At 44.8% G+C, this 20,146-nt stretch overlaps 1 protein-coding gene across 1 annotated transcript in view; it reads right to left on the bottom strand.

Moving 5' to 3' along the window:
• The window catches only part of FAF1 (Fas associated factor 1), a 295,823-nt gene extending 277,490 nt beyond the window's left edge, over window positions 1–18,333 (bottom strand). The window contains exon 1 of the mRNA XM_056532377.1: window positions 18,002–18,333. Coding sequence (XP_056388352.1) covers window positions 18,002–18,046 — 45 coding nt within the window. The 5' untranslated portion in view covers window positions 18,047–18,333. The remainder of the gene's footprint in view (window positions 1–18,001) is intronic.
• Between the last annotated feature and the right edge of the window lie 1,813 nt (window positions 18,334–20,146).

Raw genomic sequence — 20,146 nt, 5'->3', positions numbered from 1 at the left:
GCAATTCTGCACTTGGAGCGGTGCTTTCTCTTTATACTCTAGAACAGTGGTCTCCAACCCTGCGGACCTCCAGATGTTGCAAAACTACAACTCCCAACATGCCCGGACAGCCGTTGGCTGTCCGGGCATGCTGGGAGTTGTAGTTTTGCAACATCTGGGAGGTCCGCAGGTTGGAGACCACTGCTCTAGAATAAAGGTTTACGAGCAGAGAACAGTCCTCACTAGTAAGTGAAGCAGCTGAATCGCGTCACTGGGAACCAAGATTGAACAAAAGAAAGGGGAGCGGCAGCTGGTTTCATGAAAGAGCCAGAAAACGATGCTGTTTTCTGCTTACTCATGGGAACAGCGCGCATGATTCACAGCAATCGCCAGAGTCAGCGCAACCCGTCACATCACGCATCTCCCTGCACTATACAACCAGCAGACAATGCTCGCTCTTCATGGATTTAGATACTTGTTTTACATAGAAATCTATTTCTATTACATTTTATCTATTCATGTATACACACAAACTACAAATGCTTTTGGTAAAAATAGAAAAAAAAAAAAAATTAAAGTTTTTCTTATCCTGCAGTTATTACCACATACATTTTAAAACAAAGCTTCAAATCTTTGCTTATTTACTGAAAAGGAAAAACTAAAATCGTGCAGTTACATTAACCCCCTTAAAGGGGTACTCCGATGAAAACCTTTTCTCTTTTAAAATCAACTGGTGGCAGAAAGTGAAACATATTTGCAAATGACTTCTATTAAAAAATCTTAATCCTTCCAGTACTTATTAGCTGCTGAATGCTACAGAGGAAATTCCTTTCTTTTTGGAACACTGATGACATCACGAGCACAGTGCTCTCTGCTGACATCTATGTCCGTTTTAGCAACCGTGCATAGCAGATGTATGCTAAGGGCAGAATGGCGGCTCAGTGGTTAGCGCTGCTGACTTGCAGTGCTGGGGACTTGGGTTCAAATCCCACTAAGGACAACAATAAATAAAGCGTTATTATTATAACAACGTCAGCAGAGAGAACTGTGCTCGTGATGTCATCAGAGAGCATTCCAAAAAGAAAAGAATTTCCTCTGTAGTATTCAGCAGCTAATAAGTACAGGAAGGATTAAGATTTTTTTAATAGAAGTAATTTACAAATATGTTTAAATGGGCACTGTCACCAACTTTATTTTTTGATATGTTGTAGTACTTATCGTATTTATCGGGGTATACCACGCACCGGCCTATAACACGCACCCTCATTTTACCAAGGATATTTGGGTAAAAAAAGTTTTTTACCCAATTATCAATGGTAAAATGAGGGTGCGTGTGTATACCCCGATATACCCCCAGGAAAGGCAGGGGGAGAGAGGCCGACGCTGCCCGCTTCTCTCCTCCTGCCTTTCCTGGGGTCTAGAGCGCTGCTGCCGGCCCTTCTCTCCCCCCTGGCTATCTGCGCCGCTGCCCGTTCTGTCCCCCTGACTATCGGTGCCGGCGCCGATAGCCAGGGGGAGAGAAGCGGCGCCGACAGCCAGGGGGGAGAGAAGGGCCGGCAGCAGCGCTCTAGAACCCAGGAAAGGCAGGGGGAGAGAAGCGGGCAGCGACGGCCTCTCTCCCCCTGCCTTTCCTGGGGGTGTAACGGCGCATAACACACACATAGACTTTAGGCAAAAAATTTTAGCCTTTAAAGTGCGTGTTATACGCCGATAAATACGGTATGTACTACAACATCTCTCTAATACTTTTATTATTTTTTTATTTTCATTAAAAAGGTTTAATTTACATTTAAAAACCGGTCACTGAAAAAGGACTGATTTTGGAGTGGCAATCAGTCCTTTTTCAGTTAGGCTGCACTCGCTCCCTGCCTGTCAATCAGGCAGGCGGGAGCGAGCACATTGGCTCCCCAGCCACTGGCTGGGAGGCCACTCCTCCCGCACATCACCGCCGCGTTGCCGCCGCTGTCCCTGCACGCCCGCTGCAGGACTCTGCAGTAACTGCAAGTGTAATGAGGGAGCGGGGTATGCGGGGCAGGGGGGGGAAGGAGGGAACAGGCTAGTGCCGTAGCGGCGGGGGGGGGGGGGGGGACGGGCAAGCAAAAAAAAAATAGGATGGTGGGAGCTACCATTTAACTTTGCTGGGGACTTGGGTTCAAATCCCACTAAGGACAACAATAAATAAAGCGTTATTATAATAACGTCAGCAGAGAGAACCGTGGTCGTGATGTCATCAGAGAGCATTCCAAAAAGAAAATAATTTCCTCTGTAGTATTCAGCAGCTAATAAGTACAGGAAGGATTAAGATTTTTTAATAGAAGTAATTTACAAATATGTTTAACTTTCTGCCACCAGTTGATTTAAAAGAAAAAAGGTTTTCACCGGAGTACCCCTTTAAAAGGACATTTGGGCATTTCGCTTTTTCCTCCTCGCCTTCAAAAAATCATAACTCTTATATTTTCATCCACAGACTAGTATGAGGGCTTGTTTTTTGCGCGACCAGTTGTCCGTTGTAATGCCATCACTCACTTTACCATAAAATGTATGGTGCAACCAAAATAAATACTATTTGTGTTGGGAAATTAAAAAGAAAACCGCAATTTTGCCAATTTTGGAAGGTTTTGTTTTCACGCTGTATAATTTACGGTAAAAATGACGTGTTCTTTATTCTTTGGGTCAATACGATTAAAATGATACCCATTATTACATACTTTTCTATTACTGTTGCACTGAAGAAAAAAAATCGCAAACTTTTTAACCAAATTAGTACGTTTAAAGTCCCCCTATTTTGAAGGCCTATAACTTTTTCATTTTTCCGTATAAGCCGCAGTATGAGGGCTAATTTTTTGCGCTGTGATCTGTACTTTTTATTGATACCAAATTTGCTTATATAAGACTTAATACATTTTTTATCAATTTTTTGGGGAATAAAATGTTGTTATAAAAAAGCAGCAATTTTGGACTTTTTTTTTTTTTTTTTACACTTTCACCGTTCACCGTATGGCATCATTAACAATATATTTTAATAGTTCGGATATTTACGCACGCGGCGATAACAAATATGTATATTAAATGTATTTTTTTCCCACTTTTTGGGGGTGAAATAGGGAAAATGGGACAATTTACGTTTTTATTGGAGAGGGGGTTCTTCAAATTTTTGTAACTTTTTTTTTTTCGTTTTACTTTTGTACTTTAAATAGTCCCCATAGGGGACTATTTATAGCAATCATTCGATTGCTAATACTGTTCAGTGCTATGCATAGGGCATAGCACTGATCAGTGTTATCGGTCATCTTCTGCTCTGGTCTGCCCGATTGCAGACCAGAGCATAAGACTAGTGAAAGGCAGCGGAGGCAGGTGAGGGGACCTCCGTCTGCCGTTCTGGCAGCAATTCCAGCCTTAAAGGGGTACTCCGCTGCCCTGCTTCCGGAGCTCCGCTCCCCAGCGTCCGAAAGTTTATTGTTCCGATCGCTGTGACGGCCGTCGCGCCCCCTTCCCATAGACTTTCGTTGAGGGGGCGGGCGTGACATCACGAGGGGAGGCCCTGAACACGGTAGCCCGCACACAGTGTTCGGAACAATAAACTTCCGGATGCTGGGGAGCGGAGCTCCGGAAACAGGGCAGCGGAGTACCCCTTTAAGTCTTCTTGAGGATGAGGCCACAAGGTTTACACACCTGGATTTGGGGATTTTCTGCCATTTTTCTCTGCAGATCCAATCAAGCTCTGTCAGGTTACATAGTTATATAGTTAGTATGGTTGAAAAAAGACATACGTCCATCAAGTCCAACCAGGGAATTGAAGTGAAGGGTGTAAGGGGATAAGGGAAAGGGATGTAATTTTATAATTCTGCATAAGGTTGGATGGGGAACGTTGGATGGGGAACGTTGGTGGAAGCAATTTTCAGGTCTCTCCAGAGAGGTATCATTGGGTTTAGGCTCTGGCTGGGCCACAAAGACATACACAGTTGTCTCTAAGCCGCTCCTGTGTTGTTTCGGCTGTGTGCTTAGGGTCTATGGAGGGAGATTTATCAAAACCCAGAGGAAACGATGCCCAGTTGCCCATAGCAACCAATCAGATCGCTTCTTTCACTTTTCACAGGCCTAGTTAAAAATGAAAGAAGCGATCTGATTGGTTGCTATGGGCAGCTTTTCCTCTTGACAGGTTTTGATAAATCTCCCCCTATGTCTTGTTGGAAGGTGAACCTTCTATCCAGTCAGAGGACCAGAGCGCTCTGGATCAGGTTTTTACTGAAAATATCTCTGTAATTTGTTCCATTCAGCTTTCCACCAACTCTGACCAGTCTCCCTGTTGGGACAGCATGACGCTGCCCCCCACCATGCTTCGCTGTAGGGATGGTTTTGGGCAGTGATGAGCAGCGTCTGGTCTCCATCAGACACAACTTAGAATTGAGGCCAGGAAGGTCAATCTTGGTTTGATCAGACCAGAGAATCTTATGCGTCTCAGTCTGAGAGTCCTTTAGGTACTTTTTATTGTTTTTTGCAAACTGCAGGTAGCCTTCATGTGTCTTAAAGAGGTACTCTGGCCCTAAGACATCTTATCCCCCTAGCCAAAGGATAGGGATAAGATGTCTGATCACGGGGGTCCCGCAATCTCTCACGCAGCATCCACCTGTGTGAGCTGCACGCCAGCGCTGGAGGCTCCGAGTCTGAACCCTCGTGGCTACGGGACCGGAGTATCGTGACTTCACAACTCCGCCCCTGTGTGATGTTATGCCCCCTTAATGCAAGTCTATGGTAGGGGGCATGACATCACAGTCATGAGGCTTCAGACTCCGATCCTCCAGCGCTGGGGTGCAGCTCACACAGGTGGGTGCTGCATGAGAGATTGCGGGACCCCCGTGATCAGATATCTTATTCCCTATCCTTTGGATGTCTTAGGGCAGGAGTACCCCTTTAAGAGGAGGAGGTGAAACTTCTTTCTGGCCACTCTTCCATAAAACCCACATTGATGGAGGCTGCAGTGATCATTGATCTTCTTGAAGATTCTCCCATCTGGATACAGGATCTTTGGAACCCACCCAAGGTAACCATTGGGTCACCTCTCTAACCAAGGCCCTTCACTCCTGATTACTTTTGGTGAAGTAGAAGCTGTAGGAAGAGACCAGGTCAATTTAACCATCACTCTATTAAGAATTATAGAGGCAACTGTGCTCTTGGGAACTATTAGTGCAGACATTTTTGCATCCCATTCTCCAGATCTGAGCCTCCACACAATTCTGTCTATGAGCTCTACAGGCAGTTCTTTCCACCTGATGCCTTGTTTTGTTTTTTGCTCTGTTATGCAATGTCAGCCATGAGACTTTATATAGACAGGGCTGCGTCTTTCCAAATCTTTCCCAATCCCCTGAATTTACCACAAGTGACTCCAAATAAGGAGGAGAAACATCTCAGAGATTATCAAGAAAAATGTGAGGAGGCAGAGCTAATTATCAAGTGACATAGCAAAGGGTCTGAATAATTCTATCCATGCTAAATTTTATTTTCCTTAATAAATTAGCAAAAAAAAAAATTCTCATTTTGGTGGTCATTAGAATTGTGTTTTCTTATTTTCACACAAGGCCGCAACACAAACCGTGAAAAAAAATAAAAATAAAAAAAAAAGGTATGAAAACCTTCCTAACGCACTGTAGGTCCTCCAGAACAAAAGACATTCTGTCACAGAGAGACGAAGATTACGAACCAGAAATTCCCTTCTATGAATTCAGAATTCCCCATAACTCAAGAACTCAGGACCAGCAACAGACAACAAATAACCGTCCCCAGCCCCCTGGACCTAAATAATCAAATTATCATTAGGTGGAGCAACAACCGGATGGGTTCTACTGGAAATTGAAGGGGTATTCCAGGATTTATTTTGTATTTGACTTTGCTACAGAGGCAGTAACATTTGTGTAGTTTATAATATAGTGTCTGTACCTGTGTTAGATGTGGTCTTACAATTCTTATCTGATCTTTGCCCTGATGTTTATTTTCATCTGCCTTTAACCCCTTAAGGACGCAGGGTTTTTCCGTTTTTGCATTTTCATTTTTTCCCTCATCACCTTCGAAAAATCATAACGCTTTCAATTTTGCACATAAAATTCCATATTATGGCTTATATTTTGTGCCACCCATTCTACTTTGCAGTGACATCAGTCATTTTACCCAAAAAATCCACGGCGAAACGAAAAAAAAAAAAAATTGTGCAACAAAATTGAAGAAAAAATGTCATTTTGTAACTTTTGGGGGCTTCATAACTACATGCAGGAAAATTTATACGTTAAAAATTCTCATCTAACCCCTATAACTTTTTATTTTTCCGCGTACGGGCCGGCATGAGGGCACTTTTTTTGCACCGTGTTCTATTTTTATCGGTACCATTTGTTTCCGTGTTCAAGTTTTTATCGGTACCATTATTGTTTTGATCGGACTTTTTGATCGCTTTTTATTCATTTTTTTCATGATATAAAAAGTGACCAAAAATATGCTATTTTGGACTTTGGAATTTTTTTGCGCGTACGCCATTGACCGTGCGGTTTAATTAATGATATATTTTTATAGTTCGGACATTTCCGCACGCGGCGATACCGCATGTTTATTTTTATTTGAATTTACACAGGTTTTTTTTTTTTATGGGAAAAGGGGGTGATTCAAAATTTTTTTTGTAGTGTTATTGCTCCCATAGGGGACTATAAGGCTAGGTTTCCACTTGGGTTTTTTTTCTGGAAGTTTTTGGATATCTGCCACTGCAGTTTTTGAGCCAAAGTCAGAAGTGGATCCATAAGGGAGGAGAAGTGTAAGTCCTTCCTATATATTTCCTATTCCTTTTGAATACACTTCAGGCTTTGGCTCAAAAACTGCAGTGGCAGAAATCCAAAAACTGCCAGAAAAAAAACCAAGTGGAATCCTAGCCTAACACTGCACACACTGATCTTTTACCCTGATCCCTGCAAAGCCATAGCTTTGCATGGATCAGTGAGATAGGGGCTCGATTGCTCAAGCCTGCAGCTCAGGCTTGGAGCAATCAAATGCCGATCGGACGCAAGGTAAGGGGGTCTCCTCTCGCGTCCTAGCTAACGGGGACATCGCAATTTTATCGCGATTTCCCGATCAGCCTGACTGAGCTGCCGAGAAGCATTTACTTTCATTTTTAGACGCGCCGATCAACTTTGATCGCTGCGTCTAAAGGGTTAATAGCGCGCGGCACAACGATCGGTGCCACACGCCATTAGCCCAGGGTCCCGGCTATTGTTAGCAGCCGGGACCGACCCAGTGTGATGCGGGGTCACGGTGTGACCCCGTTTTAAACACCGGGACCGGGCAAGGGGCGTACAGGTACATCCTTCGTCCTGAAGGAGTTAAAATGAGTGTGGTCTAAGGTTTTCCCAGGCTGCAGTGCGGCCCAAGACATTACATCACTAGTAGGTGTTGGAAGGGAGCCTGTCTGTTTCAATGGGTGGAGCGACCGCTAGATGTGAGGGAGATCATTCCCGACAGCTCTGCAGGGAATTGTCTCAGGTGTCCTGCAAAGGGTGGGGTGGCTGATGTGTGAGAGGGAGAAGAGTGACCGATGGGTAAGCGAGATCATTCTCAACAGGGCTGCAGAGAATTGTAGTTTGTAAACACGGCACAGCATGCAAGGCAGCTCAGGTGTGCTGCAATGCGTGGGATGGCTAATGTGCGGGAGGAAGAAAAGAGACCTCACACTTACAAACAAGGAATCCTGGGACTTATAGTTGGAGGGAGGAAACTTTAACAGGAAATAGCCATTTCACTGAGCATGCCCACTAGTTGCGTATGCAGGTGTATGACCACTAAAACTCAAGAATAAACCTTCCGGGGGGCTTCTGTATTTCCTAATGTTTATGTTGCTTTCCTGAGATTTGAATACAATTTTTTTCCTATGTACGATGACTCATATTTGGTGGGCGTGTCCGCTGCTGTAAAGATTCTGGGAAACAGTTCTCCAGGTGGTTGAGGAGGTGACGGGTGTACGGGTACCACACACCCCGGAAGCTACGCTGCTCGGCATGTTCCCCATGGCGCAAGCGAAGTATAAACGATCTTTAGTGAGACACCTCTTACAGGCTGCTAAATCAGTTATCCCTAGGAAATGGAAGTCCCCCGACCCTCCTACTATTGAAGAATGGTTGGCTGAAGTGGCGCAAACGCGTCGTATGGAGGAACTACTAGAAATCCTCCCAGACGACGTTATGAGAATAGGTGCCACATGGCTTCCTTGGGGTGAATTTTGTTCCTCCGGACGATATAGTTCAATGTGGTAGGATAGGCCTGATCCATTACCTTGCTCTTTTACACATCATTGCACGCAGGCTCTGGGCCACGCAGAGGCTCTTGCTCAGTAGCCCATGTGTCCCCGATCCCGATTGGTACTCAGGTTTGCGGTCTCTGTCTGTGGGCTTTCTTGCTCTTTTCTCTTACCTGTTCTGTTTTTCCACACTATCCCTGTCTCTCTTCCTTACTCCTTCTCCCCTTGTGTATTCGTGGGTATGTGAGTTTGATGTTTATTCTTTTCCTTTATATAGTTTTCTTCTTTCGCTGCATTTTTGCTACTTAGACTTCTGCATCTAGCGAATCTTTCTTATACATACGCTCTCGTTACCTAGTGGTGCTCCGCGCTGGATCTCATTGCTCTATGTTTAGTATTCGATTATTATGTTCTGCTTGTTGTTTTGATGCACTTACTTATCCATTGCATTTATACATTGATTTGATTCCCAGCCCCTTGTACTTTTGGCCTCTCAAAGCCGATGGGCTCGAATGCAGTTGATGTGTTTTCATGTTTATCTGTTATTCTTAAGTTAATAAAACCCTTTTGAATTTGAAAAAAAAAAAAATGTTCCTATATGTTGCTATTAGAGATGAGCGAACTTACAGTAAATTCGATTCGTCACGAACTTCTCGGCTCGGCAGTTGATGTCTTTTCCTGCATAAATTAGTTCAGCCTTCAGGTGCTCCGGTGGGCTGGAAAAGGTGGATACAGTCCTAGGAGACTCTTTCCTAGGACTGTATCCACCTTTTCCAGCCCACCGGAGCACCTGAAAGCTGAACTAATTTATGCAGGATTAGCCTGGGTTCACACCACGTTTTTCAAATACGGTAACCGTATACGGTTTTCCGCAAAAAAACGTATATGACCGTATGCGAAACAGTATGCATAGAGAATGCATTGTAAACCGTATTCCAAATGTGTACGGTTGCATCCGTTTTGCCGATTTTTCAACCATAGGCAAAAACGCTGTCGACCACGTTTTTGCCTCCGGTTGGAAAACCGTATGCGAACCGTATGCGGTTCTTTCAACATTGTTGTCTATGAGAACCGTACACAGAATTTCAGAATACGGTTGCACGCGGTTTTTCTAATCCGTTTTTTGGAGTCGACACATGCGCAGATTGGAATTTCAATAGAACAATAATAACTTTATTAAATTGCTGGAAAACTAATTCCAACAAAATAGCAAAACCGTTGGCAAAAACTGATGCAAACGGATAGAACCGTACGGGGAAAAACCGTATACGTTTTCATTTGGAGTCATACGGTTGTATACGGTTTTTGCCATACGTTTTTTTAGCGGAAAACCGTATACGGTAACCGTATTTGAAAAACTTGGTGTGAACCCAGCCTAAGTCATCAACTGCCGAGCAGAGAAGTTCGTGACGAATCGAATTTACTGTAAGTTCGCTCATCTCTAGTTGCTATATGTTTCAAAACCTGTGCAGAGGTAATGTTGACCAGTTGCCCATAGCAACCAATCAGATCGCTTCTTTTATTTTCAGAGACCTTTTCAAAAATAAAAGAAGCGATCTGATTGGTTGCTATGGGCTACGGTCAGCTTTTCCTCCGCACGGGTCTTGATTAGAGATGAGCGAACTTACAGTAAATTCGATTCGTCACGAACTTCTCGGCTCGGCAGTTGATGACTTATCCTGCATAAATTAGTTCAGCTATCAGGTGCTCCGGTGGGCTGGAAAAGGTGGATACAGTCCTAGGAAAGATTCTCCTAGGACTGTATCCACCTTTTCCAGCCCACCGGAGCACCTATGTGACAGATGTAGAATACAACTATTTCTGTTAATTCATTGACTTTGCGATGACAGGGACAAGGAGTCACACACACCGTGCAAACTAATGCAGCATTTTCGCTTTATTCACATGCTGTAGGCACACTGCTTCACTGCGTTTTGCAAAGTTGCAGAAAAACGACATCGCCCTTGCAGAATTTGCTGTAAAAACTGTGAAATAACCATCACGTGTGAATAGACCCTTAGTGGGGTTTGTTTGGTCTAGTGCAGTGTTTTCCACACACACACACACAGTGTGTCTCCTGCTGTTGCAAAACTACAACTCCCAGCATGCCCGGACAGCCAAAGGCTGTCCGGGCATGCTGGGAGTTGTAGTTTTGCAACAGCTGGAGACACATTTTTTGAAGAGAAAAAAAAAAAAACAAAATCTATGGTAAAGTATCCTAATAGGTCACATTGAGATAATGGATGAAGGGGGTGCGATTATAAATCTCCTCTCAAATGCATAGAAGTGATTGTTGAGCATTCAGGCTGGGGGGACTTTGGTCTCTCATAATGTTAAAGGGGTATTCTAGTCAAAAAAGAAAATAATTTCATATCAACTGGATCCAGAAAGTTAAACAGATTTGTAAATTACTTCTATTTAAAAAAAAATCTTAATTCTCCCAGTGCTTAACAGCTGCTGAAGTTGAGTTGTTCTTTTCTGTCCAACCACAGTGCTCTCTGCTGACACCTCTGTCGCAGGAACTGTCCAGAGCAGGAGAGGTTTTCTATGGGGATTTGCTTCTACTCTGGACAGTTCCTGAGACAGACAGAGGTGTCAGCAGAGAGCACTGTGGTCAGACAGAAAAGAACAACTCAACTTCAGCAGCTGGAAGGATTCATATTTTTTAATAGAAGTAAAATTACAAATCTGTTTAACTTTCTGGAGCACGTTAAAGGAGTTCTCTAAGCTAAGACTTTTAACCCCCGCTGTGCCCGGGCTGTAAAACTATACATAATAACCTTTCACTTACCTGCCTACGATCCCCCGTTGTTCCAATATCGCCGTCCCGTTCTCCGGTCCCGGTCTCTTCCACTTCCTGCGGGTCGGTGACTTCACTCTGCGCTCAGCCTATCAGCGGCCGCAGCAGTGCCCCGTCACGGCCGCTGATAGGCTGAGTGAAGTCATCGACCCGCAGGAAGTGGAAGAGAACGGGACGGCGATATTGGAACAACGGGGGATCGTAGGCAGGTAAGTGAAAGGTTATTATATATAGTTTTACAGCCCGGGCACAGCGGGGGATAAAAGATTTCAGTTGGAGAACTCCTTTAATATGAAAAAAAAAAATTTTTTTCACTGGAATACCCCTTTAACCAATGATGTTGCGTGTGACACAGCACAACCGCGATGACACAGTTGCAAAAAAAAAATAAAAATCCATCCTTCATGGATTTTAGGTTGGAGCTTGCAAGTGGCATGTGTCTTTTCCATCACGGACCTTAACCCCTTGAGGACCAAGCCCATTTTGACGTTAAGGACCAGGCCAAATTAATTTTTCCATTTTCGTTTTTTCCTCCTCGCCTTCTAAAAATCATAACTCTTTTGTATTTTCATCCACAGACTAGTATGAGGGCTTGTTTTTTTTACACGACCAGTAGTCCTTTGTAATGACATCACTCATTTAACTATAAAATGTATGGTGCAACCCAAAATAAATACTATTTGTGTGGGGAAATTAAAAAGAAAACCATAAATTTGGCAAATTTTGGAAGGTTGCGTTTTTACGCTGCACAATTTACGCTAAACATGACATGTTTTCTTTATTCTGTGGGTCAGTACGATTAAAATGATACCCATGATTACTAGGGATCGACCAATTATCGGTTTGGCCGATATTCACGATTTTGGACATTATCGGTTTCGGCAATTACCTTGCCGATAATGCCCACCTCCACCAGAGACCACCACCGCCGCCCGATTGCCTCCCCCATCCCCGGTTTTATAATTACCTGTTCCCGGGGCCCAGGGTCCGCACTACTTCTGGCTCCTGCGACGTCCTGGGCGCTGCACAGCGCAATGACGAGTGACGTTTTTAAATCAGTGCGCACAGTGACAGCTCAGGACGCCGCCGGAGCCAGAAGTAGCGCGGACCCCGGGAACAGGTAATTATAAAACCGGGGATGGAGGAGGCAATGGGGCAGTGGCGGTGGTGCGACTAGGGAGGGGACCCCAGGACAGGCAGGGGAAGAGGAGCGGGTGGCGGCGGCGGTCTCTGGCCCCGCAAAAGCCGCTGCAGTTCATTGATTTAAAGCGCCCGCTTTAAATCATTGATCTGCAGCTGCTTCTGTGGGGCCGGGTGGGGGGAAATAGCCGATAACTTATACCGGAATATCGGTATAAGTTATCGGCTATCGGCCTGAAAGGTCACAGATTATCGGTATCGGCCCTAAAAAAAAAAAAAAAACGATATCGGTCGATCCCTAATGATTACATACTTTTCTATTGTTGGACTTAAAAAAATAAATAAATAATTGCAAACTTTTTAAACCAAAATTAGTACGTTAAAAAATTTGGCGGTATGAGGGCTCATTTTTTGTGCTGTGATCTGTACTTTTTAGTGATACCACATTTTTGTATATCAAACTTATTGGCCCACAGGCTCACAGCCCAGCTTTCACTTTACCAGAGCTCCTTAGCTGAGCTGTGATTGGTCGCTGTGGGAAAATCTCTCCACTTTTTCTCTCACACAGTTTGATAAATCTGGGCCATTATTTTTATATTTTTTTTAAAAATTAAAATGTGACAAAAGCAGCAATTTTGGTCTTTTTTTATTTTTTATTTTTTTAACGTTCACGCCGTCCACCGTACGGGATCATTAACTTATTTTAATAGTTCAGACATTTACGCACGTGGCAATACCAAATATGTTTATTTTTTTATTTATTTACACTTTTTGGAGGTAAAATGCGAAAAAGGGACATTTTACACTTTTATTGGGGGAGGGGATTTTCCCCATTTTAATAGTCCCCATAGGGGACTATCTATGGCAATCAGTTGATTACTAATACTGTTCAGTGCTATGCATAGATCAGCATAAAATGTAGCCGAGCTGCCACATATGCCGTGATCTGTATTGATCACGGCATCTGAGGGGGTTAATGGCAGATATCCGCCCGATCACAGATATCGGCCATTACCGGTGAGTCCCTGGCAGCCAGGACCTGCCGCACAACCCGATTATAGCTCCGATGCTCGCTGTCATGTACAGGACGTAAATGTACGCCGCACCAGGACATACATTTAAGTCTGTGGGCGTTAAGGGGTTAAAGAGTACCTGTCACCAAACTGAACGTTTAATATATTGTTCCTTATGTAATTATTAGACACTTTGCTATTTACTTGCTGTAAAAATTCTCAATCTTTATATGTTTTTAATGTGAATGAAAAAACAGCCACTAGGTGGCTCTGTTCTGTTCCCTGCCACAAGGCAAACAGTTAGTTTGGTCTCCTCCTGCCGGGAGATGACACAATGTGAGCAAGGGGAAAAGGTATGATAAACAGCTTTTTAAAGCTTGTAAAAATAATTTTAAGGGCAGGAAGGGTGTTAGGAGGAGTTAGGGAACATAATCTGAGTTTAGAAAATATGGTCTGATGACAGGTACTCTTTAATGTAAGTTGCATGCTTCCGTGACCTACTTGTGTCTTCTGTGCAACTTGGCTATGTTATTTTTTTTACTTACAGCCACATCTTACAGCAATAAAAGTTGTGCAACACCAAGTCCCAAAAGTTTCTTTGATGTCATTTGCCGTCACCCCTACGATCAAAGTCTCCATATAGCCCCAGCCTTATGGTTAACAGTTCGTGGCTTGATACAGTGCATCAGAATTGAAGATACTGTTCCTATTAGGGATGTAAGAAAAAATCGATTCTCGCGATAATCGCGATTTTTCATTTGCCGATACAGAATCGATTCAAAATATTTTTGAATCGATTCTTTTAGGGATGTGGAATTTTTAATAAAACGCACTTTTCTTACCTGCCAACGAGCCCGCGGAGCTCCGGTACAGGTGTTCGGTCCCCGGGCTGTATTCTTCTTACTTCCTGTTAGTCCGGCACGTCACATGGAGCTTCAGCCTATCACCAGCGGAGGCGGGACATCGCTGCGGCTGGTGATAGGCTGAAGCTCCATGTGACGTGCCGGACTAACAGGAAGTAAGAAGAATACAGCCCGGGGACCGAACACCTGTACCGGACTGTACCGGAGCTCCGCGGGCTCGTTGGCAGGTAAGATAAAGTGCGTTTTATTTTATTTTGCAGCCCGGACGGGATAACATGAGAAAAGTGAGCACCGGAGTACTAGATCGCCGCTGTCAAAGCTGACAGCGGCGTCTATTGGGATCTATGAATGCTCCCAGGTGGGCGATATATCGCGATGTATCGTCACCTAGACGGTATCGCGATATATCGCGATATATCGAATCGCCACACTGGTATCGCGATTCGAATCGAATCGCCAAATTCTTGGCGATTCACACCCCTAGTTCCTATTATACACGTCAGAACACAAAAGGAATATAGTAACCGGTTTATTCGGAATCATAAAAAGATATATAAGATGAAATAGCAGCCTCCAGACCAAAAGACATAGATGCAAGAGGAAATGATATAGCATTGATCAGTGTTATCGGCGCTCCTTTACTACTGCCTGCAGTATAGCAGTGACGATCGGATGGCACGGAAGGGACCGTGGCCGTCCTCTCAGAGATTTCGCCGTGGTGATCCCGATCAGCATCCCTGAGCTACCGGTAGATTATTTAAGGATTTTTAGACGCCGCGATCATGTTTGGCCACAGGTCCCAGCTAGGATGCGCGCTGCATCACACAGGACACCTCTGTGATACCTGCCGGCAGATATCGGATTAGGTATTGGAATATTTACACGAGAACAAGTACTCGTACAAATGTCCGGTATAGGGACATCCCGACTTTTTGCAACTGGACCTCTCACTGAGCGGCACTTTACTTTGTTTTTGGTCGCCAGAACTTTGAAATGTGACCCTATTCAATCCAATTATTGTCTGACTGCATGGATCTTCTCTAGCCTACACAAATTGTCTATCTGTCCCTCCTATACATCTTTGCTTATAGTCTTAAAGGGGTACTCCGGCCCTGAGACATCTTATCCCCTATCCCAAGGATCCCGGCAAACTTGTATTCGCCACCACCTGTTTGAGCTGCATGCCGCGGTGCCAGCTCACAAACAGCCGGGTGGCGACCACGGGGCCGGAGTATCGTTACGTCACACGCTCCTTTCATTTCTATGTGAGCGCCGAAGATGTGGTTCACCGTAGCATTCCAGTAGTAAAGATGGCTACAGGACGCACTAGGACACGTGTGGCATAGCACCGTCCCAGGTGTTCTAGGAAATTAAGTCTCTAGTGACACAACCTATGACCCTAGAGGCCATGAGCCTCTCTTTCTCAGGGCACAATGAGTTTTGCTGGTGATGTCGCTTCCAGCAGCCGAGCAGGAGACATGGTTGAGGTATCTGGGCAGATGATTTGCTCAACTGTGGGGAGCGACATCACAAGAAGAAGTGAACAGTAAAGAAAGGGAGAGTTGGATGACAGGGAGATAGTGGTGTGATTGTCATGTGATCACCAGTCTGACTCTCTACATTTTCCAGTTCCTAATGGTAACAACAGGATGTCAGACTATTATAGGCTACAAGATGACATCATCCCCTACCAGATCCCTTCCACCTAGCTCCTAGATCAGTGGTCTCCAACCTGCCAACCTCCAGCATGCTGGGAGTTGTAGTTTTGCAACATCTGGAGGTCTGCAGGTTGAAGACCACTGTCCTAGATCATTCCTCACCCCTCCCAGCTCCATCTACGATCTCTATGAGATTAGGATATATAGTAGCTATACACCTCCCCTCTATCTGTATACTGCTGCTATCTCTATGAGATTAGGATATATAGTAGTTATACACCTCCCCTCCGCTCTATCTGTATACTGCTGCTGTTATTTCTATGGAATCCAAATATATAGTAGTTATACACCTCCCCTCCCCTCCATCTGTATACTGCTGCTATCTCCACGAGATTAGGATATATAGTAGTTATACACCTCCCCTCCATCTGTATACTGCTGCTATCTCTACGATATTAGGATATATAGCAGTTCTACACCTCCCCTCCATCTGTATACTGCTGCTATCTCTACGATATTAGGATATATAGTAGTTCTACACCTCCCCTCCATCTGTATACTGCTGCTGTTATTTCTATGGAATCAAAATATATAGTAGTTATCCACCTCCCCAGAGGCTGTGTTCACACATTGCGTTTCTTGCTGCTTTTTTACAGTTTTTGCTGTGCAAAATATGGTAAACATGTAATTTTTACCATATTTTTACCATGAAAATCACTGCAACACTGCTAAAAATGCTATTAAAAAAGTGTGGAAAAAAAGCAGTAAAAATGTAACGAGTGAACAAAGCCTAAAGACGTCAAATCTTCATAAAACACCTCAATTGTGATTGTGGGTTAAATCACCTCATGGTAATATTTCTCTAATAAACACACTTTGAAGAAGGAAAAGAAAACTGCAGTGTGAACTGACCTCAACCCACTTATGAGTCTAATGTGTTTAACTGGGTGACCTCCAGGACCAGCATCCTGATTTGATGACCAACTGGAGTGATCAAACACCTGATCCTCAGCCAAAGGATTTATAGGAAATGTAGGCTGCAGTACAAAACCCACATCATTGTGCATTTGTAAACCAAAATCGAGCCTAATAATCCTACGCCTGCCACATCAGCAAAATCAGGTAGGCAAAAGGCATGCACAAGAACCTCTACATTATTCTCTAATAATAGCCAATGCTGCACTATAAAAAAAAAATTCCCGTAGAGCATCTTAAAATGTTTCACCACATATAGCTGCAAAGTTGGTCATTTCGTTTGGCTGGCGACTGATCACATAAACACCCTAAACCGGTTCCTCACCCCTGATCCAAAAAGAATAACAGGCACTGTTTTAGGGTGCCGTTCTAAAGTGTGGGTGTTACTTTTAGGGGGATGCCCATCAACCGGCAGAACTCTCCTTCAAAGAGCCCCCATACCCTTTCCTTAGGACTGAGGGGAATGTTTCTCCAGCATCCCCACACTTTAGTTCAGGGGCTATATAGTGGGTGCTCAGTGACCCCCAAAATTACTTAATTAAAGGGGTACTCCAGTGGAAAACATTTTTTTTTATCAACTGGTGCCAGAGAGTTAAACAGATTTGTAAATGAATTCTATTAAAAAATCTTTACCCTTCCAGTACTTTTTAGCAGCTGTATGCTACAGAGGAAATTCTTTTCCTTTTGAATGTCTTTTTTGTGTTGCCCACAGTCCTCTCTGCTGACACCTCTGTCCATGTCAGGAACTGTCCAGAGCAGCATAGGTTTGCAATGGGGATTTTCTCCTGCTCTGGACAGTTCCTGACACGGACAGAGGTGTCAGCAGAGAGCACTGTGGACAGGATTTTCTCCTGCTCTGGACAGTTCCTGACACTGACAGAGGTGTCAGCAGAGAGCACTGTGGACAAGACAAAAAAAGAAATTCAAAAGGAAAAGAATTTCCTCTGTAGCATACAGCTGCTAAAAAGTATTGGAAGGGCAAATATTTATTAAATAGAAGTAATTTTCAAATCTGTTTAACTTTCTGGCACTAGTTGATTTAAAAAAAAAAAAAATGTTTTTTCCACCGGAGTACCCCTTTAAGGTGCGGACATAAAAGGACTATACGGCTATATCATTGTCCTGCGTGTGAACCCCCCCCTCACGTGACCCTGTTTGACCCCTGAACTGACACAAGTGAGATGTGCCCCCTTCATAACAACACCCATTAGACACTACTAGGGGTGACTTCCAGGTGACCCCACCACCATATAAACACCCCCCCATATCAGGCAATGACCATCTCTACCGCCCCCTGTCTGCTTTACCTGGAAGTCCGCCAGGATCATCTCTCTGTCCGTGTTGGAAGCCATGTCACCCCGGGGATAGCCTCTTAGTGGGTGTCAGTGAAGGGAGCCCGGCTAGCAGATCATGAACTCCAGCTGGGGCCCCCGGGGGCCTGTACGAGGCTTCAGTGACGGGGTCTCCTCCGGGTTTTGCTGACTCGTCCCTATCGCTAGATCCGAGGCCTGCAGCTGCTCTGTGTCTCCGCTACCAACCGCCGTCTTCTCTCTCTCCGCCGCCACACGGCGCTGTCGCACATTTTGCTCGTCACTACGGTCGCGCTGACAGGAGAGCGCTTTGCGGCCGCTGCGTGGGGTCACGTGATCCGCTCCCGGCCTGGCTGCTTCTGTCGCCATGGTAACACTCTCCTACGGCTGAGCTATGACCAGCCCGAGCTTATCTGCGTCACACCATATACTGTAGATGTGTTTCCCAACCAGAGTGCCTCCAGCTGTTGCATAACTACAACTCCCAGCATGCCCGGACAGCCTTCGGCTGTCCGGGCATGCTGGGAGTTGTAGTTATGCAACAGCTGGAGGCACGCTGGTTGGGAAACACTGTCATAAAGTCTTGCTAGACTGTAAACTATTTGGGACAGTGTCGCATTTGCATTATTTTTGCAGTTTTCAATGGGGATTTACACCATGATTCACACTATGACGTTTTCCATCTCATATTTGTTGCAGAATATATACAGGTTTTTTTTTTGTGTGTGTCAGTGCACCTATATGGCCCGTTTAACCCCTTAGGCTAGGTTCACACTGCGGAATCCCCGGGCAGTAACTTTCCGCCCGGCCCATGCGGATACTGCAGTCTCCAATAGACAGCAATGCGTTCCGCGAGTATTTCCACCTGAAGAGTGAGCAACGCCATTCTTTACGGTATGTTCACACTACGTAATTCCCACGGAATTCCGTGAGTGCAATGCCGCAAACGGAATTACGTGCTGTGAACATAAACATCAGTGTGAATGGGTCTTCCGCGAGACCCGTTCACACTGCGGAATTTCAGCGGCGGACAATTCCGCTGCTGAAATTGTTCCGCGCAAAGAAAGAACATGTTCACTCTTTGCGCGGAACACTGCATAGCCGTCATAGCCGTCAATGGTGATGGCGCAGTGCCGCGCGGTCCTGCCGCTGAAGTATTGCGGTGGCGGGCGTCAGAATGTAATCTCCGCCCGCTGCGAGCGGAGATTCCGTTCATTATCCGTCGTGTGAACATACCCTTAGGCGGAAATTTCCAAGCGGGTTTTCCATTGACAAATTCTGCTTCACAAATTCCGAAGTGTGAATTTGTGAACGGAAACCCATTCACTACAATATACATTTTAGTACGCGGAATTTCTGCCTGCAATTTCAAAGCGGAATTGCAGGTGGAAATTCCGTAGTGTGAACTGTCATGAACCCCGGGCTATATAACCTACACACAGCCTTTGTACTGTGTGCAGATGGTGTGTACAGCACCGTTTTTACCTTATTTTTGCCGGCTTTTATCACCCCAAAAAATGCTTTTGATCGCAGCCACACACAGTCGGATAGGCGTGGCGCGAGGAATGCTATACCCCACCGCCGCCATGACTGCCCCTGTACATCAGCAATGGGACCGCTGTGTGATTGACACACAGGTCCCAACACATGCGCCCCTCAGCTCAGCTAACAAGCGCCGCGGCGTATGGTATCCAGGGAAGAGCTCGCTCCCGCCGCCTGTCTCCTCAGTGCGCCTGTGCAGTGTTAGAGGTAGAAAGCGCACGTCCTCTCTGCCTCTAGTAATGGGGACTGTCCTTCGCGCGTTTGCAGGAGAGAAGAAAGAAGAAGCAAGAGGATAACAGGCACGGAGTACAGTACATAAATTATAAAACTTGTTTTTGGCTCGCATGGTAGCTGAGCTGAGGGGCGCATGCGCTGGGACCCGTGTGTTAATCACACACGCCTATTCGACTGTGTGTGGCTGCGATCAAAAGCATTTTTTGGGTGATAAAAGTCAGCAGAAATAAGGTAAAAACGGTGCTTTAAGGACACGGCCAATTTTCATTTTTGCGTTTCCTCTCCTAACAGCCATACATCTTTCTTTTTCATCCATAGACCCATATGAGGGCTTGTGCTTTTTGTGTGACTGATTGTACTTTGTAA

Source organism: Hyla sarda, chromosome 7 (assembly GCF_029499605.1).
Source record: "Hyla sarda isolate aHylSar1 chromosome 7, aHylSar1.hap1, whole genome shotgun sequence".
NCBI classification, from domain to species: Eukaryota; Metazoa; Chordata; class Amphibia; order Anura; family Hylidae; genus Hyla; species Hyla sarda.
The sequence above is the reverse complement of the archived record's forward strand: the minus strand, read 5'-3'. Positions and strand labels throughout refer to the sequence as shown.